At 38.1% G+C, this 26,562-nt stretch overlaps 2 protein-coding genes across 5 annotated transcripts; both read right to left on the bottom strand.

Annotated features, from left to right (window-relative positions):
* Nucleotides 1–2,068: 2,068 nt before the first annotated feature.
* LOC126373585 (enoyl-CoA hydratase domain-containing protein 3, mitochondrial) lies at nucleotides 2,069–11,711 on the bottom strand. Of its 2 annotated transcripts, XM_050019767.1 has the most exons (7): nucleotides 11,604–11,711; nucleotides 11,352–11,464; nucleotides 10,750–10,885; nucleotides 9,988–10,086; nucleotides 3,160–3,251; nucleotides 2,565–2,653; nucleotides 2,069–2,478 (listed from the first exon to the last, which is right to left on the bottom strand). In XM_050019767.1, exons 1-7 carry the CDS (start codon nucleotides 11,619–11,621, stop codon nucleotides 2,189–2,191), a joined length of 837 nt encoding a protein of 278 aa, XP_049875724.1. In that variant the 5' UTR covers nucleotides 11,622–11,711; the 3' UTR covers nucleotides 2,069–2,188. The 2 variants fall into 2 exon arrangements, with proteins under 2 accessions (XP_049875724.1, XP_049875725.1); XM_050019768.1 differs by lacking the exon at nucleotides 9,988–10,086 and having other exon boundaries at nucleotides 11,604–11,697.
* An 80-nt stretch (nucleotides 11,712–11,791) lies between these two features.
* LOC126373546 (ATP-dependent DNA/RNA helicase DHX36-like) lies at nucleotides 11,792–26,409 on the bottom strand. 3 transcript variants are annotated; one of them, XM_050019666.1, is made up of 13 exons: nucleotides 26,255–26,409; nucleotides 25,953–26,123; nucleotides 24,867–25,592; nucleotides 24,328–24,497; nucleotides 23,091–23,253; nucleotides 21,858–22,140; nucleotides 20,784–21,252; nucleotides 19,545–19,775; nucleotides 18,651–18,829; nucleotides 17,517–17,841; nucleotides 15,908–16,164; nucleotides 15,252–15,441; nucleotides 11,792–13,162 (listed from the first exon to the last, which is right to left on the bottom strand). In XM_050019666.1, the coding sequence occupies exons 2-13, from the start codon at nucleotides 26,112–26,114 to the stop codon at nucleotides 13,066–13,068; spliced, it is 3,252 nt and encodes a 1,083-aa protein (XP_049875623.1). In that variant the 5' UTR covers nucleotides 26,115–26,123; nucleotides 26,255–26,409; the 3' UTR covers nucleotides 11,792–13,065. The 3 variants fall into 3 exon arrangements, with proteins under 3 accessions (XP_049875623.1, XP_049875624.1, XP_049875626.1); XM_050019667.1 differs by having other exon boundaries at nucleotides 26,194–26,401; XM_050019669.1 differs by having other exon boundaries at nucleotides 26,219–26,401.
* Nucleotides 26,410–26,562: the final 153 nt, after the last annotated feature.

The following is a 26,562-nucleotide window of genomic DNA, read 5'->3' as shown; positions in this document are numbered from 1 at the left end:
TTAAAATGATTAGGGAAAAATTTAAATTCTTATCTAAATATAAAATATATAGCAACAAATCGGACGAGATCACATTTAAATTACTGCGTGATAGGATTAAATCAGTGGAGGATAAGTGCTACAGGGAGTATATGAACAATATAGAGGACGCTATTTCGAATAATCCCAAACAATTTTGGTCATTTATTAAAGGCAAACGTGGAAGTAGTTCTTACCCAGCTACAATGTTTTACTCATCCGTAGCTAGCAACTCTGGTCAAGAGATTAGTGACTTTTTCTCTGTTTATTTCAGGTCTACTTTTTTAAACCAAAGCACTAACACTTTTAACTTGCCTGAAGAAACTTTGATTCATTGTACTCCCTGTGACATTTCCACCATCGAAATTGACCAACGACAGGTAATAAAATACCTCAAGTCACTGGATACGAGTAAATCCGCCGGCCCTGACACTTTACCAGCCTTGTTCCTGGTCAACTGTGCTGAAGCTATTTCTATACCAGTTAGTGTGCTTTTCCAGCGATCAATTCGGGAGGGCACTATGCCATCGATATGGAAAAGTGCGTTTATTAGTCCAATCCATAAGAAAGGTCTTAAAAATATGGTTGAAAACTATCGACCTATCTCTAAACTGTGTCTGATAGCTAAGGTCTTTGAGCGAATTGTCTTTAACCAACTTTATAGCTGCATCAAGCATGTATTCATATCGCAGCAACACGGGTTTCTAAGGGGTAGGTCGACAATCTCTAACCTAGTCACTCTCGATGAGTTTGTCACTTCAAATATGGTCGCTGGTAATCAAGTAGACGCTGTATACACTGACTATAGCAAAGCATTTGATCGCATCGACCACGACTTACTGCTCTCCAAACTTCTTGGTCTCGGTATAAGGGGTGACTTGTTCAGGTGGTTTAGCTCTTACGTACGGAATAGAACGCAGTCAGTTGTACTAAATGGCTATTCATCATCATGGGTGTCAGTGCCCTCGGGAGTTCCCCAAGGTTCTTTGTTAGGTCCATTGCTGTTTGCCATTTTTATAAACGACGTCGTATCTTGTTTCCAAAATTCTTATTTTTTACTTTTTGCTGACGATATGAAAATTTATAGAACAGTTAACAATCTATCCGATGCACAACTTTTACAAGACGACCTCGATAGGCTACACACATATTGCAATAACAATAAATTAGACCTAAACATATCTAAATGTTTTTCTATAAGTTTTACCAGAAAAAGATGTACTTTTATAAATAATTACCAACTAAACGATAAATGTATCAAGCGCTCAGACACTGCTCGTGATCTAGGTGTTTTGTTAGACTCCAAATTACATTATGACCAACATATAAACTTGTGTGTGGATAAAGCCTATAGAGCGCTTGGGTTCATAAAACGTGTCTCAAAATCGTTCAAAAAAATGAAAACAATCAAAATTATTTATTGTGCATATGTGCGGAGCCACCTCGAATACGCCTCCCAAGTATGGAATCCGGGATACGATAAATATCGAAACAGTATTGAAGAAATACAAAAAAAGTTTATACGTTTCTTGTGCTATAAGTTCCATATCAACACTGACTTGGACTATGATCATCTGTGCCATAAACTTCATCTCTTACCACTAAGTCTGCGTCGGTCGATTGCTGATTTATCATTTCTGCTGAAAATAGCCCAAAGTAAGTCTGACTGTCCTGATCTCCTCAGTATGATCCATCTTAGAGTTCCTAATAGAATTTTGCGACATAATAATTTGCTTCACGCCCCTCTCAGTCACACTAATTATAGAAACAATAGCTTCTTTCCTAGAACATTAAGATTAGTTAACAAGCTCAATACTGACTCTCGCTTTGACCTGTTCTGCAGTAGTACTCAAAGTTTAAAAACCTTGCTGAACAAGGAACCTTATTTAATTTCAGGTTAGGTGACTGAGCCCGTTTGACATGTAAAATGTTTTAGATTCACCTGTGGTAGCTTTGTAATTGGCGTTTGTTTACACATATAAATATCTACTTTGTAAAAGAGGCTGTAAGCTACCCGAATAAAATAAAATAAAATAAAATAAAATAAACCCATTTGGTACACCTGTATAAAAGATCTTTTAGATGAAGTAATATATATTATTTACATATTATATTACATTTGTATATATATTACAAGCTTTTGAAGATTATATTTACTTTTGATACTCAACTATGTATGGCTCCATTTGGCTTTCCGTTTCTCGACAAAGCTGCGTATCCCTTCCTGTCCGTCGTTAGCATTGATATTCTGGACCATTATCTCCTCGCCTAATTTGTAAGCTTCAAGCAAACTCAAGTCTATTTGCTTGTAATAGAACTGTTTTCCTAAAGCGATAACGCTGCGACTTTTGTGTCTAATTTTGTCGATAATTTGGTTTACTTCTTCGTCCAATTGGTCCGCGCGTACTACTTTTGTTACGAGGCCGCTTTCGTACGCTTCTTGAGCGCTCAAAGGCTCTCCTGTGTGGAAAACGGTATACCATGTCAATAACGCATTTTTTTACAATCAATTCTTTTAATTGTTCGTATTCAGATGTTACTCTTACCTGTAAGAAGCATGTACATAGCTCTCGATTTTGGGATTGATCTTCCCACAGCAATACCGGGCGTCGAGCAGAATACTCCAAAGTTAGCTCTGGAAATGTTTCATTAGTTATTTCTTTTACTCGTATACCTTATATAACGTAGCATTACGTATGTCTCGCCTCTTTCGAACTAGTCAATAAACTATATCTCTGTCTTGCTCTCGTTTTTAAGTATATCCAGGTAAGCAACGTTGGTGTTGGATGTCCAAATAATTATAGTGACAACACGTTATCAGCTCATTATTAAGTAGTAAGGATCGTTGCTTCGGAAGGCACGATAAGCCGGTGGTTCCGATTACTACTTATTGATGTACGCACGTAACGACTACGTACGACTGACACCAGGATTGTTGAGGTTGGTCATCCACCTGATCCACCTCACAACCCACACGATAGAAGACCAGCCCATTGCATATAAATAGCTACTTATACCCTAGTTTACTTCTAAGAAAATCCGTTATTAATAACGCGTAGTATAGTAAATTACGAGTTATTTCTTAAGCAAACTCAATTTTTCGGTTTAAGGAGGAGAAATATGTATTTTTTTACTATTTACCCAGGTGTTGAGAACTTGCTAGTTTCAGAGCATACAATTATGTCGCATGTAGCGACTAGTTGACAACCGGCGGCGGTGGCGAAACCATTTACCTGAAACAACGTATTTTTTATAACATTCTATACAGGTGTTAGTGACACCGCACCGAATGATTCAGCTCATTGATATTTTTAGAATTATTTTAAATTCCATACTTTTACGATGGCAAATTCCACTTGACATTAACTCAGAATCACGAGCGGAATCGCTTTTAGTATTCGTTACGATGTCGCATAGACCCCGTACAAGTACGTATGGGTGAGATTGTTCACATTGTGTGACCTGACGCAGTTTCCACTACGCTATACCCAGCTGAGTTTAAATTTCTGTCGTTGGGTGGTGAAAAAATAGTTCTACACCTTTGTAAGCTGCCCCTGCTCTATTCCACATCGTTACTTACCATCATGAGATTGTGGTCAAACGCGAGCCTATATTATGAAAATAAAAAAAAAACAAATACACAAATACTGTCGATAAAGTAAAGTTGTTATCGGCGTATTAACTAAAAACGTCACGGAATATTACTTCGAGAATTATCAGATTTCAAAATAATGTGGTCGTTTTCGAATATTTCATTCTGCTATAAAAAATCCGTGATAGTACAGTTCGGAGAACGTGTAGTGTCATTGATATCGCGTGATTTCCAGGATTTGTGCCTGGTTAATGGCGATAGATTCATCCCCTATTACAGGACTAGACTAGATATAGCTGGCGGGCATTGGGTGTGTACACTTTTTCAGGGATTAGGTATGTAAATCTGCTAAGCAATAATTTTCTTTACCAGCTGTATGAGCATTCTCTGTTAAATTGTTTATTGTTACAAACAAGATTTGTATCTATTTCAGATACATTAAGTCCATTTAATGGAAATACTAATTTAGTATTTTAATTCAAATGACAATGGGCACTTTTGTATGAAACTTGGTCCAAGAACCTCCACTGATGAGACTTATATGTAATGAAAGCTTATGCTTTCCCTATGATTCTGGCAAAGTCCTATCAGATTCTGTCCCGGGGTTCTTTTTTTACGGCCATGTTTGTCCTGGCTAAAAATGTGATAAAATACAGTGGGAGCTAAAATCGACTCAAGATTTGTTGCTGGATAACTAAGTCTACATAAATAATTATGTATCATATTGTATATCATTTTAAAGAGGATCTTTTCCAGAATCCGAAACATAAAAAAAAAACAAAAAAAAACTTTTTGTAAGCGAATTATAGTCAATTTATATCTGCAGCGCCATTGTTTCTCGGTAGCTAAGTTCAAGTTTCATGCCTTTTACCCCTTCCAAAAGTATCTTACCGATTTTTTTTTATATTGCTTCCGGAATTTGATCTGAGTGATAATAACAAGAAAAATAAATAAACACCTCTCCGATAGAGACCGGCTAAGCTATTGCCTATTGCAAGAAATCGTCATCATTAGCAAGTCATTACGGTATTGCATATTATAAGCTTATCAGCAACTTGGAACTTGGTCCAAGAACCTCCACTGGTGAGACTTGCATGTAATGATAGCTTATACTTGTCCTATGATTCTGGCAAAGTTCTATCAAACTCTGTCCTAGGGTTTTTTACGGCCATGTTTGTCCTGAGTGTACAGTAGTCGACTGCAAAATCACCTCAGGATTTGTTGTCGATAAACTATTTAACTAAGTCTATATACATAATTATATATCATAATGTATATCAATTTTAAAGGGGAAGGTTATCAGAATCTGAAACACAAATAAAAAAATGCATTAAGTATGTAAACGACTTTTAGCCAACTCACGTCCGTAGCACCATTTTTCTCAGCAGCTACGTACGAGTTTCGCGCCTTCCAACCTTTCCAAAGAAGCCCAATCATTTTTTCCTTCTTCTGATATTGCATTCTTAACCTGACAAGACTAAGTGACAACAACAAGAAATAAAATAGATACCATTCCGATAGAGGCCGCGTAAGCTATGGACCTATTGCAAGATAACGTACTCAAAGGCTAGTCATTATAATGCAACAGACGTAACATGATTAGAATGCGGGAGGACGCAAATGTAGTATGTTTTCTTTCACCACAATCTTGTTTTATTAATCCAGGCTTATATCTTGTCTTATAAACAATGCCGAATGGTACAACAAACGTATCGTAAACGTAAGGTTGCCTGGTAGTAATTGCTACCTTGGCAATAAAGCCGCCTTTTGCACCAGTTATTGCCTGAACTTGTTTAATAAATGTGTTTCTTTTGTATACAATAGAGTCATTGTATTACATCTTGATTAGAATGACTTATTTCTTGTTTCTCTCGTACTAAGCTGTATACTGTTAGTGTTAAAGAGACACATATTTCGTCTCTTTCGCATAAGGCGATGTACTACATTTCCGTCCCGCCGCATTCTAATCATGTTACGTCTGTTGGATTATAATGACTAGCCTTTGAGTACGTTATCTTGCAATAGGTCCATAGCTTACGCGGCCTCTATCGGAATGGTATCTATTTTATTTTTTTTCTTTGTTGTCACTTGTCAGGTTAAGAATGCAATATCAGAAGAAGGAAAAAAATGATTGGGCTCCTTTGGAAAGGTTGGAAGGCGCGAAACTCGTACGTAGCTGCTGAGAAAAATGGTGCTACGGACGTGAGTTGGCTAAAAGTCGTTTACATAATGCATTTTTTTATTTGTGTTTCTGATTCTGATAACCTTCCCCTTTAAAATTGATATACATTATGATATATAATTATGTATATAGACTTAGTTAAATAGTTTTTCGACAACAAATCCTGAGGTGATTTTGCAGTCCACTATTGTACACTCAGGACTAGTGATGGGCAGGGAAAGAAAAAATTGGGTGGGAAAGAAAAAATATCGGGAAAATATGGGAAAATAAAATAAACACCCGAAAAATTCCCGAATCATGGGAAAATATTTTTTATTTAATTATTTTTAATCTTATTATTATTTGTATGTCGTTTCCATGTCTCGGGTCGGGTCTGTCATGGAGTCCCGGACTTTTGGAAGGCGTGCGTGGGGCCGAAGCCAACACGTGGAGTCCCCTTAAGACAATTTACTCTAAATGTGTTGTGACATCAACCGGCGATTATCCCTGTATGCACTATGGGAGTGCACCCAAAGACAATCCCTGCTTCGTGTAGGACTATTGCAGATTATGGGAACAAAAGGAACGGGGCTATTGGGTTGGGGGTTAGTGAACCGGGATACTGGGGCTATGGGGGACTATGGCGCCTGCTCGACCAATTTTAATAACAGAGACACATTGGGCAGGCGGTGACTCGTCACTAACTGGTTGGGTCACCTATCTAGCCGACGCGACTGGACGGCAAGGCAACAACATGGTTGTGAGCATCTCAGGATGTCAAGAGGTGTACACCGCTTTCTGCGAGGCGGTTTACCCGCCTTACCAACTCGCGACTTATGCATCTTTCACTTCCACCCTGCGAGCGTATAGCTCTAACGCCCCACTCTGGCTGACCAATGAAGGCAAGCCAGAGGTGAGAGTCCTGCGGCCCCCGCTAAGGTCCACTCCGGCCAGCCAGTACTGTCACCATCTTTGTTGCTCTTCTTTGGACTCTCTCGAGTAAAGAGAGATCTCTCTCTAGTAGAGTCCTTCCGATAGTAAAGTCTCCATATTTGAAACCCATGTTCTAACAGCGGTCTGACGTAAGTAAGTTTTGTAGAGCCTAAGAAACAATTCCGTATCTATAATGATAAAAAGCTTTTCTAATTATGTATAAGAGGGAGTTATCCTTATTAGTGATTCCAATAATGTGTTCGTCCCACTTTAGATTATGTGTTATCGTTATTATCTGAACATTTTTTACTATGACACCAGAGGTGTATGACCATTAATTTGGCTTTAATTGGATTTTAAAAATCTCGATTTTTCATACATTTTGTAAAAAATAATATTATGTCCGTTGGGAAAAAGAGGTATACAAGCGTATTACAAAGGACCGTTAGAACATTTATTAGTATGGCGCCAAACTTCTATGACCATTATTGGACTTTCAGTTTTGGTTAATATGTTAAAATACCGGCCATCGAAAAAAATATGTCGAATCTGTCTAATAGTTGCTTCTCAATATTTTTTAATAACACCAAACATCTATGACCATTATTTTGACTTTTATTGGAATTTACGTTTTAGTTCGAATGTGAAAAATGCTGACCAGCAAAAATATCATGTTGAGAGTATCGAGTAGATGCCTGTTATATTTTTTTTCTATAGCGCCAAACTTGTATGACCATTAGTTTGGCTTTTAGTGTATTTTAAAAATCTTGATTTCTTATTTATTTTGTATGAAAATAAAGTGCTTTGGGTAAAAAATGCGGTACGGCGGATTACAAAGGACCTTTAGAACATTTAATAATCCGGCGCAAAACATTTTTGACCGTTATGTTGACTTTTTATTCATCTCTCTTTCCGTTTTGGTTCAAATGGGAAAATGTCAGCCAGCGAAACAAATAAGTCAAATCTTTTGGTAAACGACTTGAAACGTATTTTTACGATACTACCAAATGTCGACTTTGGCTTTTATTTGACTTTAAAAAAAACTTGTTTTATACATTTTAACAATGACAACAAGCAGAGCTTTCCCAATGACTAGTTATTAGTCAGATAAATACTTTGTGTTTTTGTTTTGTGTGTTGTTAGGTGAACTTCTATATTAATACTATCTGATTTTAGATATGACGTTGACTGTAGTTTTTGCATTCGACTCAACGTTACGGCCTAAGTTTAGGTTGAATTATGGTATTGATTCACCTTGACCGTAAATGGTTACCACCCTCCAAAGATAAGCTTGCCATCTAGTGACGAAACTCGTATTTTGGCATGACGCCTGAAGTATCTGTTAGGGAAAACAGGAGTCGGGTAGTTGTACTTATAATAAACTTTTTCTATTCTATTCTACTTTGCAAGTATGCCTATCACAATGTCCTGGTGCTACTCGGCCGATAACATAGTACTTACCTCTATCACCCCGCTGTTTATTCCTTGTATACACTTTTCTTTAAAAAAGTAGCTTCTTAAGCGTGTATCACCATCAGGTAAGGTAGTGGTCAAACGTAAACCTATTTTTCAAAAGACGACCACCATATTACGCCTTTAGCAAGATAGTTCCATTATCACTAGATAAAACTTTTTTTTGATTTTTGAAAAATCGAATTAAGTTCAAAATATTGGTCATAGTCGTTTAATGCCATAGTAATAAACATTCTGACGATCCTTTAAATAACGCGCCTGTTGTATTTTATTTTTATACAAAATGAATCAAAAATCAAGTTTTTTTTAAATCCCACAAAAGCCAAACTAATTAATGGTCATACACGTTTTTGTCATAGTTAATAATGTCTCGATAGCTTTGACATGTGTTTTTTGCTGACCGGCACTTTTCACATAGAAACTATAACGTAAAGTCCAACAAAAGTCAAAATAATGGTCATAGACGTTTGGTGCCCTAATAATAAATGGTCAAATGGATAAGTTCTAACGGGATATACAAATATTGTTTCATGGCCGGCACTTCACATTTTCACCAAAAATGTATGAAAATTCAGTTTTTTTTTAATTCGAATAAAACCGAAAATATTGACCCTACAGCTTTGGTGCCATAGTAATAAATGCTCAGACAGATAAGTTCTAAGAATAATACCGTTATTGTTACTTGGCCGGCACTTTACATTTTCACCAAAAATGTATGAAAAATACAGTTTTTTAAAATCGAATAAAACCGAAGATATTGACCCTACAGCTTTGGTGCCATAGTAATAAATGCTCATACGGATAAGATCTAACGGAATATAGCAAAATTATTTTTTGGCCGGCACTTTGACTTCTGGGCCGAAATCCGATGATCTCCTTTAGATAAGTTTTTTAAGAGTTCATACGACACTACGACAGAAAATAAATTGGGCATAAGTAGGCATACATTATATTTAAATGGTCTTTGTTGGAAATCCTTACTTTTAATACAAATATATGCGATAAAAAATATTTTCCCTTGAAATGGGAATTTTTCGGGTTTTTTCCCTCAGAATTGGGAAAATTCCCAAAACGCGGGAATTTTCCGGGTAAGAACCCAACACTACTCAGGACAAACATGGCCGTAAAAAACCCTAGGACAGAGTTTGATAGAACTTTGCCAGAATCATAGGACAAGTATAAGCTATCATTACATGCAAGTCTCACCAGTGGAGGTTCTTGGACCAAGTTCCAAGTTGCTGATAAGCTTATAATATGCAATACCGTAATGACTTGCTAATGATGACGATTTCTTGCAATAGGCAATAGCTTAGCCGGTCTCTATCGGAGAGGTGTTTATTTATTTTTCTTGTTATTATCACTCAGATCAAATTCCGGAAGCAATATAAAAAAAATCGGTAAGATACTTTTGGAAGGGGTAAAAGGCATGAAACTTGAACTTAGCTACCGAGAAACAATGGCGCTGCAGATATAAATTGACTATAATTCGCTTACAAAAAGTTTTTTTTTGTTTTTTTTTATGTTTCGGATTCTGGAAAAGATCCTCTTTAAAATGATATACAATATGATACATAATTATTTATGTAGACTTAGTTATCCAGCAACAAATCTTGAGTCGATTTTAGCTCCCACTGTATTTTATCACATTTTTAGCCAGGACAAACATGGCCGTAAAAAAAGAACCCCGGGACAGAATCTGATAGAACTTTGCCAGATTCATAGAGAAAGCATAAGCTTTCATTACATATAAGTCTCATCAGTGGAGGTTCTTGGACCAGATTCGCCCATTCTCCTTTACTTAAATTCTTACCTTAGCTATAACTGGTACAGGGCTTTGAACTATAGATTTCATTAGTACAGATGCTTTATTAAAAATTAACTTGTGGTGATCTATTCCAGTGCTTGCTTGCTGCAATTAAAATGTAGAATAATATTTGCAGATAGGTTAAATTTATGAACTTTTTCATATTAACAGTTGTTAAAGTCTTTAACTGACTGAGTGAGAAAAGTACTATATTACTTTGAACCATAAGCATTTTCATACAGGGTGTTAGTGACATCGTAACGAATACTCAGGGGGATGATTCAGACCATGATTCTGGGTTAATATCAAGTAGTAGTAGTAGTACCTCTAAAGTTTTCGTTACGATGTCACTAACACCCTGTATAATGGTTCTGCAGACACCAACTAATTTTAATTTAATTTATACCTGTCATTTTCTTATTCACCGAAAAGGAAAGAGGATGATTGAGTGTATGAATGAATAACAAAATAAATAAAATCGCTGATAAGCAACCCAATTGATACATTATGCTGTCTACTAAATATAAAGAGTCATTTAGATATCTGCCTAAAATTGATGAGTTTCATAAATTTTATGCCTCTAGATTACCTGTCGGAGGATAAGAAAAGGACAGGTACCTATAACAAAATCAAATTAGATGATGCATACTGAAATCAGCACCTTTATCTTTCTCTTGCACTCGTCGTAAGTGAAAGGCCACATTTTAGAGCTGTCAGACTTAAATAAAATAAAGTTTTGTCTACCGGAGTCTGCACCAATATACTTACTAATTCCTTCAGGTTATGTCCAGCAGAGAACACATTCCCTTTTGCAGAAAGAATTATTGCTCTTAATGATGTATCATCCTTATTTTTATTGATTGCTTCTGTGAGGTGTTCCATCATCTCTAATGATAGAGAGTTCCTAGTAAAAGTGGTATGATGCAAGTCAGTTTATGTTGTTTAATTAATATTAGGTAGCAGATAGAATCTATGGCCATCAACACAGTAGATATACTATTGAAGGAGATTAGGTACTTTCTATGTACCTACTACTACTTTTTTGAGAACATAACCATAACATAACCGTGTATAGGCATACACATCCCACTACTGGGCATAGGCCTCCCCTCAATTAACTGGAAGGGGTATAGAGCACTTACTACCTCCATACCCCCTCCCTTACTTTCTTGATCAATAAAAAAAATACTATGACAATCTCTATAAAATGGGTATTGTTATTTAGTATTTGCAGAACTTGTTTATCAATATTTTAAACAGTATTAAAAATTTGAACTTAGAAAGCAAGCGCCAAGTTTTTGCCGCATTTTTGTATCAAGCGCTATATAGTGGTAGTGGTAAATCAATGTTAGAAAGGGTATGTTAGGTACTTAGTTTTTTCATGAGACAATGTGATTTCGCGAGCGCCATTGTTTTCGTCAACTTGAACATATTGCGTGTGCGCACCGCGACTGAATACCAGAACTGGTCTTCTTAAAGTTCTCTGAAATGAAATTCATAAACATTTTCTATTGAAAATAAGTCGATGAACCGGCGCAAGCGCCGATCTTTCTTTTCTACATAAATGGAAACATTCCATGTCCTATTTATCACTACAATTGTTATAGAAGATGAATACTTACTTGAATTGCTGTAAGCATATTTCAGTATTGCGAGATACTACCTAAAAATATCAAAAAACTAAACAGTTTTTAAGAAACTCTGTTATCATTATCATTGAACTGTCATTATGGGGATGCCATGTGGGAAAAATAAAAACTACTGTTATTAGACACAATAATTATGAAAATCACATTTATTTGTATTAATGTATATTTTTTTTGTTACGTTTTTCAGTGGAGATTATTCAGAATTCTTTTCGCCCTTTCTACCCCACAGAACAGGTGACCGAATCACGCATTCTCTGGCTTACTTACCCGAAGGGACTATGTTAACTTATAATTAACATACATAACATAAACAGACTATCGTCCCACTGCCGGGCACAGGCCTCCCCTCAATCAACCGGAGGGGGTATGGAGCATACTCCACCACGCTGCTCCACTGCGGGTTGGTGGAGGTGTTTTTACGGCTAATAGCCGGGACCAACGGCTTAACTTATACCTAAATACAACATCAAAATGTTAACCATGGATTATAAGTTATTTTAATATAAATATGTTCCTTAATTTTATATATCTTTGAAATTTGTATTTTATACATAGATATTTCCAAGAATAATTATTTCTTAGACATTATGGTAGGTATAGAACACATGCATAAGGTCATTATTCCATTAGTATAATTGACCCAGCTACAACCTTTACTATAATCAAATACTTAGCTCATAAAGTAAGCATACATATTTAATACATACAGGCAACTAAAAGTTGCTTGGGGTCACACTTTTCCCTGATCAATAAGACTTATCTAATCCTATAGAACAGGGTAGTTTCCAACTAGTCAAATCAGTTACTTTTTACTAAATTACTATGGAATTTTTATGGAAAAGCAACCTGAGACGTGATAGAAAAACGTGACAAAATGTCGCACATATTATTACATTTTTCTTTATTAAAATTTATAAATAAGATAAATAATACAAAGAAAACGTTTGTGTCACCTTTAGATCTGTCTTTATTTAGTAATCAGAATTTTATAATTTATTTTCGACCTAGGAAACTACCCAATTCCCGCGCGGTATCTGCATAGAATCATTATGAGTTGTCATTGACGCGGGATCCGCGGGATTTCTTTGGTGATGCGTACGTATTTTAATGATTTTACCCATCCGGGACAAGGAAGGACCTTCTAGGTAACGTCCCGGATCTATTCTAAAGAAGTAGATATAACATTAATTTCACGAGAAAATAAATAAATTACCTACCTTGGCAACGGAGATACGGTTAGAATCCCTATCGTAGTAACATTTATGGTTCTATTTGGTTCTATACCATTAAAACTTGAATTTCACAACTCTTAAGAACATTTTAAAGATCCGAAATTAAAAAAAGAAAACATTTTCTGCTTTAATTCAGTTCTTGAATATTTACCTAAAAGTAATTTTAATTTACACTCTTATTTGTTTACAAGCTAGAAGTGCATTTAATAACTTTGTGAATAAGAGTCCCGATCTGAATCGTCTTCATCATCGTAGTAATCTACGCGTTCGTCTTCTGCCGTGATCAACTCTACCACAGCGCTGGAAAAAAAGAAAGATTAGTACCGGTACCGGATTTGCACCAATGAGTTATTAATTCATTAAGACAGTTAGCTCGATCATTATAGACGGCACGGCTCACTACGTTGGTCTAACAAGAAGTCTAGTTCATCCTGCGATTAATGTACCTCTGACTACCCCCATCGTGATATAGTCGTGAGCTTGTTTTTGTTATGTTATGATTAGTATTATCCCTAGTTTAACCAGCTAAGTTAAGCTAGTTTAGGTTCCTAAACTTTTGATATAAAGAAACACCCACCAATTAATTGCCTTTTTTATGGAATCCCATATCAAAGGATAACAAATACTTCTTGTTGATTCCAGCAGACACTTCCTAATTTTATTTTAAGTTACACCTGTTTTTTCTCATCGGGCAAAAAGGAGAGGGACGGATGCTTCACAGCTTTTAATTTCAGAATGATTAAGCGAATGAAGCTATAACCCGGGCGAATCAAATAGGCATCCCGTTGGTATACAACACGTTTAACTATTGTGTCTGGAAATCTGGGCATTACGAGGTTAATGCGAAGAATGGTGATTTGTTTCATTGAAAACTTAATATATGTAAAAAAACATATAGGATTATTTGCAAAAAATAGCGATCGGCACATTGTTAATACCCGGAATAAAAATAAACTTGCTTTACAAGTCACTCGATTACATAAGATTACTAAATCTTTTAAGGGGGAATGTATACGTTTTTACAATAAGATTCCCATTGACATTCAGAATTTGCCTTTCAACTGCTTTAAGACAGTAGTTAAACAAAAACTTTACAAAAAAGGTTATTATAAAGTTAGTGATTATTTAGAAGATATGAATGCATGGGATTAACTGTCTGAGAACTGATATTAGGCAGCTAAATTACTCAATTGTATATCAATATTTTATGTTTATTTTTATTTTTTTAAAGAACGTCTAGGGCCCTGTGCCGAGGTTTTTCTTGCAGCTTCTTTTCCCCGGCTATACGTACAGGTTGTGAGAAGCTGCAGTAGTTTTAGGCGGATGAGACGTTCGTTATGTAAAAATTGACGATTCAAAGTGTAAGTATGTTACCTACTGAATAAAGATATTTTAGAATTTGAATTGTTTTATCAATTCCTTAATTGGAAAAATAGTCATGAGCTTACGTTATAATTTGGTTGTAGGTATATCCATCATCATCTCCCTAGCGTTATCTCGTTTTTCACAGGCCCTAACCTGGTTGGAAGGTTAGACAGGCAGTCGCTTCTGTAAAAAACTAGACCCGTCAAATCTTCAGGTTAGGTAAGCGGACCCTGTGAAAAACGAGACAATGCTAGGGAGATGATGATTCAAGAAATGTAATTAAGTAGGTAGCAACGAGCGTTACAGGTGATTAACTACCAATAAAACATGAAATTGTTATTGCAAACACTCAGCTAACAAGCAACCGTTAATTGTACTGATAACGATTTCAGCTCGAACAATGTGACAAAATAATGTTTACGTTTCATGATTATAATATTCACCGCCACTAATTTAAGAGCCACGCTCTTGTTCGAGTTGTCGGTGTAGCATTCTCCATGCTACATTTTAGGGAAAAACGGCAGTGGTAAATAGCAATACTTGTTTATTTTTAGCCGTTACGTTTTTTTTTCGGGTATTTATTCAACATCTCTGATATGCAACTTTTGTTTCACGTGTGCTGTCAACTTAATACTGTCGGGACCTATTTTTCAGTGGCGTTCGAAATGCAGAAACCTTGCTGACCAAGGAATGTAATTTAATTTCTGGCTGTATCCGAGTCTGTATGGACATTTAAAATGTTTTATGTTCACTTGTGGTAGCTTTTTATTGGCATTTGTTTGTATTTACAAGTATCTATTTTGTAAAAAGACTGCAAGCTACCCAAATAAAATGAAATAAAGTAGAATCAGCACCGGTATCAAGTTTTACCAGCCTCTTATTCGTTATATATCCTTTTGCAGCCGAGATTTCCAGACACAATAGTTAAACAATGGGGTTTGGATTTTAAAAGGGCATTCGGTCCTACGACTTCAAACCGGTACTTTTTAGAAGAATTAGGTAATAATTATTATAATATGCTTACTTCAAAACGGTTTCTTCAAACTGACTGTGGTTGGTCCCACGGTCGTCGGATACCATAACTTTGGACTCTAGGACCTGGTCCAACAGAGCCCTAAGTTGGAAAATCAAATTGGCAGTTTTCTTCTTGCAAAAAATATCGACGGAGCATACAGTCAATACGCACATATCTTGTTGCCCAGGTACTTCGCGAGCTGTAAAATAAGTTCTTATTACATTACGTAGTAGACAAAGAAAGGAATAGACATGATCTTGTTCTCTCTTTTACACTCAAAGCGAGATAACATTATAGAAACTTGTTTCATCTTATACATTGTTTTAAGTTTACGCGGTTATTATGAACCCGTTATGATGTGTTTTAATTTTGTTTCATCTTTTTATCGCGTGGGTCAAGTGGTGGAATACCAACCTCTCCAACCCTGGTGTCAGGGTTAATATTAAGCCACCAAAGGCCCCTGACATGACTCATGTAACGACTATTTATGATGGAAAGTCTCTTAGAGTAAAAGACAAATCATGATATTTTGTGTAAATATTACGAGTTTCATTTCTGCTACCCAAACACCTCCACCAACCCCCAGTGGTGCAGCGTGGTGGAATATACTTCATATCCTATTCGGTTGATTGATGGGAGGCCTACCTTGTGTATGTAAATCTTACCTTTAATCATCAATTCTCCAAAGAACAATATCGGGAGAGTGAAGACAATGGTAACTTCAAGCAGGAACAGGCTGGTAGACCGTTGCTTCAGCCAGTAGACCATCCAGTTCCCGCCAGGGTTGTTACATATTGGCTCAGCTCTCGGCGGTCCATTCGTAGCCACCACGCTACTCGGGTGCACAGATATCTTTTGTTTTTCTATAGGAAGTTGGACCCTAACCCGTTTTTGTTTTCGAGGGTTGCGGGAGTTGGTCCATCTGTGAATGAAGAATGTGTTTCATGGAGCGTTCTTTGCTGACCTTCTATAGTTCAGATATTGGGATACATAACATAAACAGCGTACATACGTCCCTGGGCACAGGCCTCCCCTCAATCAACCGGAGGGGGTATGGAGCATACTCCACCACGCCGCTCCAATTGGTGGAGGTGCAGCCTCCGTGGTCTAGTGGTTAGAGCGTTAGGCTCACGATCTGGAGGTCCGGGTTCGATTCCCGATGGGGACATTGGCGAAATCACTTTGTGAGACTGTCCTTTGTTTGGTAAGGACTTTCAGGCTTGAATCACCGATTGTCCGGAAAAGTAAGATGATTCCGTGCTTCGGAGGGCACGTTAAGACGTTGGTCCCGGCTATTAGCCCTAAAAACACCTCCAGATATTGGGATACAAAACAAAAACTCTTATAGGTTTTACATAACGTCACATAAGCTCAGGACTATATCCCAATTGTAGTAGTCAGGGGCACATCCAACGCTAGATGAACTAAGTACCACCGCATCGAGCTTTCTGTTAGACCAACGTGATAGGTGAGCCGTATCTATAGGTTTTAGTAGAAAAATAAATGAGTATCACCGGAAAAGTATTCCGTGCTTCGGAAGGCATCCGTGCTTCGGAAGGCACGTTAAGCCGTTGGTCCCGGCTATTAGCCGTAAAAACACCTCCACCAACCCGCAGTGGAGCAGCGTGGTGGAGTATGCTCCATACCCCCTACGGTTGATTGAGGGGAGGCCTGTGCCCAGCAGTGGGACGTATATAGGCAGTTTATGTATATCACCGGAAAAGTATACAAGTACACATTTCTGATGATTTTATTTCATCACAAACAAAAGTTTTTTTTATATTTTCATTTTTGATACATTATTGAGCAAGTAAAAACGGCTGTGGTGAACGACATGTCGAAAATGTAAAGTAGCTTCCTCATGACGAGATCGGATATCGCATGGATGTGAGACTTTAGGGTATCATCATCTCCTTAGCTTTTTCCCGTTTTCACAGGGTCCGCTTACCTAACCTGAAGATTTGACAGGTCCGGTTTTTTACACAAGCGACTGCCTGTCTGATCTTCCAACTCATGAAGGGAAATACAGGTTAAATACAGCGGGTTTCCTCACGATGTTAGGGTTGGTACACCAGGAATAAACGTTTGGCTTTTTTTTACTCAACATTTCGTAAAACTTTCATAGAAGTACATCTAACCTGTACTCGAATAATTTGTTTGGATATCGCACGAATTGCATCGCGTCATATTCCTCATGGGGCTGGCTCGGGGTGCCTATTTGATTACGGACCTCTATAAAAATAAACCTGTTAGAGATCACAACCATTTCCTCACCTGACAAAAGCCACTTTAGGGTACAGCGACGCTGCGATGACCGCTTTAAACAGACTTAAGTTATTACTATTCCTGTTCTCCCACGACGATTTAATGTTGCCTGAGGGTAAGAATCCCATTTGCTTGAGATTATCCCCGAATTGCCTCTTCATATCTGACAGTAATTCTATGGTATTCCTGGATAGAAAGTAGTCGTAGGCGAATGACCGGCGGTCTTCCCTTGGGCATGATTCCCACTGGAGTATGGCTTCGGATATGGCCACATGGTCGCTGGGCTCGCCTTCCGCTAGCGCGCGTTTTGCGTATTCCGCTTGCTTTTCTTTGCCTGGAAGAGAATTTTACATTTACAAAGAATCGAATATACTTTATTGCACCGAAATAAAACTCTTAAAAAACCTTCCTAGAAAGAAGACTGTTATGAAATTGCAGTGTTGCGGGAAATACAAATTTCTTACCACATACATACATTAAATCACTGGGAAATAAGTTCCCAGCGGGGTAAGCAGAGACTATGAAATTCCATTTGTTTCGATCCTGTCTGGCTTCCAGTTCAAAGACTGCATTAAATTAAGAGTCACGCCCTTGTCGGTGTAGCATTCTCCATGCTACTTCTCAGTTTTTTTACTTGCCAGTTCAGAGTATAACGTACTAAACCTTTTCTAAGGACAAATTTGGTCAATATACGTCCTTCTAGGTCTTCTGGTTTCTACCCACAGCTTAAAATTGCGCATATGCTTACACGGGTTGCGAAGCGCTGGTTTCTAGGAACTTACCAATCGTCTTCTATCATGTTGTGAAGTGGATGACCAACCTCAGCAACCCTGGTATGGCGGCTCAATAATAACCCTGGCAGGGATATTAGTCCCGTATTTACGTCTATAAGTAGTAATCGGGACCAACGGCTTAAAGTGCCTTCCGAAGGACCATCTTATTTTCGGACAATCGGCTGATCAGCTTGTAATGTCAAAGTTGGGATCATGAAGTAAATTGTACTGTACTCATGTGTTATGTCTGATTGTTATAGAACACACGTCTCTCTGATTGTTGTAATTTAGTTCTGTGCAATAAAGTATATTTGATTCGAACTAGTGACCTAGCCCAATATTCCTCCACTGGACCGCGGAAGTTACTTACCAATAACAAGCTGGAAGGGGTCTTTAAATCCCCAAACGGCTGCGACACTCGCGGCTCGGTCGAGGCATCCAAACAGGGATCCTAATAACAGCAGTTTCCCCGCTGAAGGGTGCACAGGCAGACGAGCCAGATGCCATCCAAGAGGGGTCAGCGTCTCTTTGTCGTCTAGAGCACCCACTCTGAGAAGTTATTGAGAACGGTCAAAAAAGAATGTTTTGTACGATCTTCTGTTATAGGAATAAAAAAGAATAATGATACATATATTTCATTTAAAAAAAATACAGGTATGGTGCTGATTCCTGTAGACACCATCCTAATTGTACTTTAAGTTATTTTGTCATTTTCTTATCCGCCGAAATAGAAAGGGACGGGTAATCGACAGGCATAAAATTTATGGAACAAACGTCAATTTTAGGCACGAATTTTAAATACCCTCCCAAATTTTTATATTTGCCAATAACCCGACAGAATTGAGTTGACAGTACACGTCAAACGGGTTGCATACTAGCGAGATGCAGTTATTCATTCATTTTAAAATTGTCAATCATCCGTACCTTTTTCGGCGGATAAGAAAGTGACGGGTATAACTTAAAATAAAATTAGGAGGTGTTTGCAGGAATCGGGGCCACTATATATAGAAAACTAGAGCGAAAAAGAGTGGAAAAAGATAATTTAGAAAATGTACTTTTCTGCTAACGAATTTAATAACGTTTTCTTGTCTTTCTGTGCAAGCATTGGTGTATAATATTTTATGAAAGTACAGAGAACATTGAGAATGTATTAACTAACATGTTGACGAAGAAAAAAGTGATTACGAGGCCTTTGCCCAGTATCGGAATTCGGAACCCTTAAATTAGAAGACTACAAAAAAAAACAAGTATTTTAAATACTTACTGCTGCAAATGTTTAACGGCCCATTCAACAGTGGAAGTAGCGGGTGGTTCAGCCAATGTCGTCATAGCCTCTAAAGCTTTGCCTAGCCTCAACCTCTTAATCATCAGCACTTCTTCTAGAAGGTCACTTCTTTGTATTTCTGGCGTGAGACGCTCAGCGAAAGTGGCGGCGCGGTATGACGTCACCAGGTGGTAGCAAATGCCGGCCTGGCAGCGACCGGCGCGACCTCGTCTGGGAATTGTAAGACCGCTGTCACATACAGGGGTTTTTGTCGAGCGCCTGTTTTTTTATAGTGCAGCTGCGGCGCGACAGAAGCGCGACTGCAGCGCACCGAAACAGATACAGCAGATAGATAGATAAAATACTTTATTGAGCACAATGGACACAAAATATCAGAGAGATCAGAAGAGCAGATGTGATCAGATGAGCAGATGTGCTTTAAAAGTCGATATATTGTTTATTTTTGTTTTGTGTGACAGCTCGGTGAGGTGTGGGTGCTTAGTTTATCTTGCAATGGATGTACCTCTGACTACCTCAATTGGGTTATAGTCGTGAGCTTATGTTATTGCGTCATGTTATAAATTTGGACTTTGAAGTGCAAGTTTCTGCATATTTGCCTGAGACGTCTGTGTTACGTGGCCAAAATAGATATGTTGAATATTTATAGTACATAAAACAGAACATGAAAACAAATATATTATACACACCCCCAACCTGCAGTGGAGCAGTGTGGAGTATTCTCCATATCCATACCCCTTTCGGTCGATGTATGTTATATTTATGACAAACAGTTCAAATTATTAGTAGAAGCCTCTTCCACAAAGTAATAGTTTTTTATTGCCGATTTACCTCCTAGGATATCCGTGTTACTTGGTTAAAAAGACAGGAGCTAACGAAGCCTTAAGGCGTTTATACTTATCACATAACACACACATAAACAGCCTATATACGTCCCACAGCTGGGCACAGGCCTCCCCTCAATCAAACGGATGGGGTACCGAGCATACTCGACCACGCTGCTCCACTGCGGGTTGGTGGAGGTGCTTTTACGGCTAATAGCTCCGAAGCATTTAATCATCTTACTTTTTTCAGACAATCAGGTGATTCAAGCCTGAAAAGTCCTTAGCAAACAAAGGACAGTCTCACAAAGTGATTTCGACAATGTCCCTACGGGAATCGAACCCGGACCTCCAGATCGTCACAGATCACAAAAAAAATCATATAGAATACATTAATTACCTTTGACGCAAATTAGCCTGCGCGACCCACTCATTCTTTAGGGTGGACAGATTCTCCTCCACATTCAGCCCTCTGACCTTAATCTTGGCGCAATCGATGACATACACGATGTCATCTATGGTTATTGAAGTCTCAGCAATATTTGTGGCTATTATAATCTTCCTCACGGGCTCTGGAGGCCTCTCGAAGATCTTGTGCTGTTCCAAGGACGGTAGCTTCGAATGCAACGGGTATATTTCATACAGAGAAGACGGGAAACTTTGGCTATCCCGCATCATATAAATCAGTTTTGTAATATCGCCTATTCCTGGTAGAAACACTAAGATGGCCCCCGGGGCACCTTTGCAAATGTGCTGGAGGAGGGCCACGATTAATTCGGGGTTTAATTCTTCAATTCTTGGGTCTATTAGTGTTTTTCGTATTTTATTCAATTCTGGTCTGCTTTTCAGCACAGGATTTAGCAGCTCGTCTAGAAAAAAAAAAACCATGTAATAGCGAGTCTAATATTGTTTGTATGAAAATAATAAGAAATATTCGCTGTTTTTCCTCTGTGCATAGTTAATGAAACCCCAAGTAATGAAATATCTGTCCAAAGTCTCTGATAAATGGGATGTCGCCTAGTCTGAAATTGTTTACACTAACTTGCCGTGTTATAATTTCTTACATAGTTGATTAACTGTAGTAGCCCAGTTGGTAGAATGCTTGCCTATCATTTTGAGGTCTCATGTTCGAATCCAGCATAGGCCTAAACCAATGATTGTCGAATTTGTTGTCGAATTCATGTTTGGATCATAAATCACCACCACGACGACGATTACGTGCTCAGCGGCAAAGGAAAATATCGTGAGGAAACTCATCATTCCCGAGAAATGCATTTTCTATGAGGTATGTGATCTAACCTGTACTGGGCTGGATTTGACAGGCAGTCGCTTCTGTAAAAACCGAACTTGTCAAAATCTTCAGGTTAGGTAAGCGGACCCTGTGAAAAACGGGATAATGCTAGGGAGATGACGATGAGTTGATGAGAAGAGGCATGCGCCGTCCACGGTATTGGTATTATAATTTAACTCTTACTTGTTTGAGCGTGGAATTGTATTTCTTTCTCCATATTGGCTGAAGAATTTCCGAAACCTCTCTTTCCACCTCTGTGTGGTTGGGACCGCTTTCGTGAGTCTTCTACGGGCGGCAGCTGGTAATTCGTTTCGAGCAGGATGTCTTCCAAGTATATATCCTCAACTGGGTATGCAAGGCCTTCAATATGTAACATGGGACAACCATCGAAGTATTCTGACAGTTTCTCAGCGTCAAGCGTTGCGCTCATCAGGATTAATTTTAGGTCTTTACGCTTCTTGAGCACCTGGAGAGAAATTAGTTTTCGATGAGCAAAATAAAAGTAAAAATTGTTGGAAAAGCTCTTGTAATGAGGGACTTTCCAAGCCTTGTTCCCCAACAACAATATAGATGGCGTTGTAGAGATTTAACGGGATAATTACCTATTTTCTCATTACTCAGGTACATCATTTTTCAAAAATACAATGTAATGGCAGAAGCATATATAAAAATAAATGTTGCTTGGTATTTGGATCACATTATGCATAGAATTATATTGCCTATATTGCTTCTCTTTATTTTGATCAGAATGATAATGAGTGGAAGATGTAATTGTGCCTGGGTGTAATAACAACGGTCATCATTTATACCAAAAAACAAAGATAAAAGATGTCTGTTATCCATAAAATAAGGTTAACCGAAGGAATATCTTTACAGCGTCATCTATATTGTTTTTGAGGATCGTAACGCGTGGAAAGATCCTCATAGCAAAATTACACGATTGACGTGTGAGGCTGATTTTCGGTTAAGCTAATACTATCTATAAAAAAACACTTGGCCCCGCACCAATTACATTTACCTCACCTCCGCTGGGTGTCACTTTCGGAGAAAGGGAGCGCGCGCGGACTGTCTGTCTCACTTGCACTTAAGCGTTAAGGCAGCACACGGTAAGAGCTAGGTCGTGTATGTACTAGGTTCAAGATAAATTATGAAATTCTGTTACTAAATAAAGACAGATCTAAAACTAACGAAAAACATTTTCTTTTTTCCTTTTAAATTATTTGTGAATGACATGAGAAATTAACTTATTTTTTGTCTCTGGTCTGGATATATCTCCGCCGGTTCGATTCGAAATACTACCTATCCCTTTCTATCTATGCTTTTACGCCTGTGACCAGCAGTGGGCTGTAATTTCTTCTTATTATAGATTCGTCAAAGGCTACTGTCATGGTGAACTAAGAAGAAGACTGATTTTACCTTCTTCAACATACACATAGTAAAGTCAATGTGGCAGTCCCGTTCGTGCACCTCGTCTAGAATCACGTGGCTGAAGTTGACCAAGCCTTGGTTTATCTCCAGGTCTGTCAGGAGAACCCCAGTTGTGACGTACATGATACTGCCGCGGGGTCGGGCGTCTACCCTGAAATGTACATGATATTTATCATTGATATACTATACATACCGTAAAAAACTTTACGAGATATACAGGCGAACCTGTGTTTAGCTTGAAAAAATAGGTCATATAACGTCTGTTAGTGCATGAATTTTCGTTGCTTTTTTTTCGACGTGACTTATTGTAGATTTGCCGCAGATGGCATTAAATACATGGCCGGACAAATGGGGAGTGCTGAAGGCTCTCACCCGGTACAACGTTTAACTCGTTCAACGCCACGCAAAAATGTTGGTTGTTTCATTTAAGCCACGGAGGAAACCCGCATGCCGCGTTAGCATTTTATTTTCTCGCGAATTAACCATAAGTAGTTTTTAATTATTAGTGCAAATATGTCTCAACGATTACGATTTTATTAGAACATTGTAAAAAAAATACGGAAATCATGATTTTGCCTGTGGGCCGCGTGGCGTCGAACGTGTTAAGACAACAGGCCTGAGGGTGCCCAGTTGAGCGCGAAACACGGCTCAGGGCGTCGTCTGAGAGGAAAAATATAGAGGGAGCTCGATTTTTGCGAATTTATAAATTGAAGCTTGCTTTGAACATACACAGTGCGAGCGTATCCCTACATACTTGTTTTAAATAAAGAGACACAACTCAGACAGGTATATTGTTGAGTTGAGATTTGGCAGTCTTTTGATTGAACATTGATAGCATTACTATCAAGCTGATCACCTGATCGTCCGAAAAAAAGATGATCCGTGCTTCGGAAGGCACGTAAAGCCGTTGGTCGCGGTTACTACTTACTGATGTTAGTAAGTAGTCGTTACGTGAGTCATGTCAGGGGCCTTTGGCGGCTCAATACCAACCCTGACACCAGGGTTGATGAGGTTTGTAATCCACCTCTGAACCCACACGAGAGAAGAAGATTACTATCAAGGTTCTAGTAGGTACACGCCACGAAAGTGTAAATAGTCCGAAAAATGAAGATGAACGTTTATAGTGCTACTATTATGTTGTATTCATTATTAAATTTTCGATTGCGCCTACAAATCCTCAAACAATTTTAGTAGAAAAAGCAGTAAGTGGGACTTTAGGACTTACTTTTCCAGTCTAACAGCATATCCTGTCGAATTACCAAGTCGCTCTCCTCTCTCTTCAGCCACTCTAGTTGCTAAGGACGAAGCTGCAATGCGTCGCGGTTGGGTCACTATTATATGGATATTGGCACCTCTACTGTCGCATATAGCCTCGTCTAAAATCAGTTGCGGCACCTGTTAGAATGAATAGCTGGATATTATTTGATAACACGTACTCATTGAGTGCATTCGCGCGTAATCAACATTCGATTGCGAGCATTCGAATTGTGAATTATAAATACGAAAATTCGCTACGCAACATCATACAAATATTAGCTCATTATGAACGCTTATGCTCATAGTATAGTAGTATGAAAATGAAATCTGTTAATGTGGATGTTACATGTTTCGCACAGCAAATGATATTAAATGTTGGGATAATGGAAAATGAAAGGATCGCTTGCTTGCAAATGATGCCAAATGTTATAGTTACATCAGCTAAGGTATCCACAGTCAGAGACGTTACCCAGATGTTAGACATGCCATCTGTGGACCTTACCATACCTGTGTAGATTTCCCGCAGCCCGTCTCCCCACTGATTACAACAACTTGGTTTTTCTTTACCACTTCAAGGAGTTCCTCTGACTTTTTGTATGTGGGTAGAGTTTTCCGAAACTTCAACAAATTCCGAAACTTGTCCTTTTGTATCATCTCATCATATTCATTAAGAAGTTCTTCGTTGATTTGTTTAATTTCATCTGTTTGTAGGTTAATACTAACACCTTTGGCTAGGCATTCATCTAGTTTTTCATCAAAAGATCCAGTTATAATGTCTTGATATCCATATTTATAGTCCCCACCACCTCTCAAAGAGAGTATAGGTTCACCAGAACCGTAATCCTCTTCAGTACTGGATATTGGGATGAAATCTGGTGTAGATGAGGTACTCGGTCCAGGATTTTCTACTGTTGTGTTTGAAGTAGTATTTGGTGCTTTGAAAACTTCCGTTTCATGAATACTCTCTACTGACATATTTAAGCTAGTCTTTTCATCTTTTAATGAACTAGATTTTACAGCTGAGCTAAGTTTAGGTTCTATTGCCACATCCATAGCAAACTCATCATCATCAACAGCATTGGTCCCAGTTTTTGATTTATTCAATTCTTCATTTTGGAAATCTAGGAATGTGCTTTGTGCTAGCGGTATATTTAATCTGGCGGCGAGTTTGATTATTTTTTGCAAATTAACGGTCACTCTATTTTCGACTGCTGGTGGTAATCCAAAATTTACCTACAAACACAGAAATAAGTTTATTTAAAAATATAATTATTCAGCGTAATGACTAGACACGAATACCACCCAAAGCAGATGTCCCAGGTCCGGTAAGTTGTTCGATAAATTTTAAGATTATACTGGTTTAAATTTATTTTGGTCAGGGTGTTTCTCCATCAGCAGGCAACAACACAGCAAGGAGGAGTTTTCTCCATACCTACCCCACTGATCTATGAAGTGAGGATTATTATTATTACTAATCAATATTAATCTATTTGATATGTAAGTGAAATGGGATTAGTGGGAGCACACAAATCCTAGGCTGACTATCCAATAGGGTAAACACAGGTATTAAATAGATATTATTGAACAATATACCTTGTAACTCGCTAGGTTTAAGTTCTTCTGTCTGTCTCTGTAGTATAAGCCAAGTGCTTTGCCTCTTAGCCCTGGTGGAGCCCCGCTGCCGCGGCCTCTGTGCAGGCGGGAGTCCCAAGCATTTAGCGGGCGCCTGTTATCCTTACCCCTACGTCTATTCATTGTGCGTTCCTATAAAACCACGATTACTAAGATTTATTAATAATTATACATTCAAAAGAAATTTACAGGCTTAACTTACTGATTATCTACAATAGTATGCGTACATGGACCGGACATTGTACGCAGATTTGTTCGAGTACCTTTTTATGGCTTATCGAAGGTGCATCAATAAAGCGCAGGTGCAATTTATTTATTGATTTTTGATTTATATACCGACAGACGTGTGTCGGACATAATTATAACCTATAATATCAACAAAACATAAACATAAACAAGAGTAAGAGATACTACGTATGTGAATATGTTTTAGTGGTGCATTTGTATATAGTTAACGTTATGCCCATATCTGTGAGTGAACCGCTCTGGAAGGCGGCAGGATTCATAAGCAAACTTTATTTGATTTTATCTGTGATAATACACTTCTCATCAAAAAAATCGAAACACTTCC

Source organism: Pectinophora gossypiella, chromosome 16 (assembly GCF_024362695.1).
Source record: "Pectinophora gossypiella chromosome 16, ilPecGoss1.1, whole genome shotgun sequence".
Classification (NCBI taxonomy): Eukaryota; Metazoa; Arthropoda; class Insecta; order Lepidoptera; family Gelechiidae; genus Pectinophora; species Pectinophora gossypiella.
The sequence above is the reverse complement of the archived record's forward strand: the minus strand, read 5'-3'. Positions and strand labels throughout refer to the sequence as shown.

Coding starts and splice junctions, on each gene's coding strand:
- LOC126373585 (XM_050019767.1), bottom strand. Junction 10,087..10,749: donor GACATAACCTGAAGGAATTA/GTAAGTATATTG, acceptor TTTTAATTGCAG/CAAGCAAGCACTGGAATAGA. Junction 2,654..3,159: donor AGCAAGTTCTCAACACCTGG/GTAAATAGTAAA, acceptor AAACATTTCCAG/AGCTAACTTTGGAGTATTCT.
- LOC126373546 (XM_050019666.1), bottom strand. CDS start 26,114: ATGAATAGACGTAGGGGTAAGGATAACAGGCGCCCGCTAAATGCTTGG. Junction 24,498..24,866: donor GCTGCGGGAAATCTACACAG/GTATGGTAAGGT, acceptor TCATTCTAACAG/GTGCCGCAACTGATTTTAGA. Junction 23,254..24,327: donor TATGCTGTTAGACTGGAAAA/GTAAGTCCTAAA, acceptor TGTACATTTCAG/GGTAGACGCCCGACCCCGCG.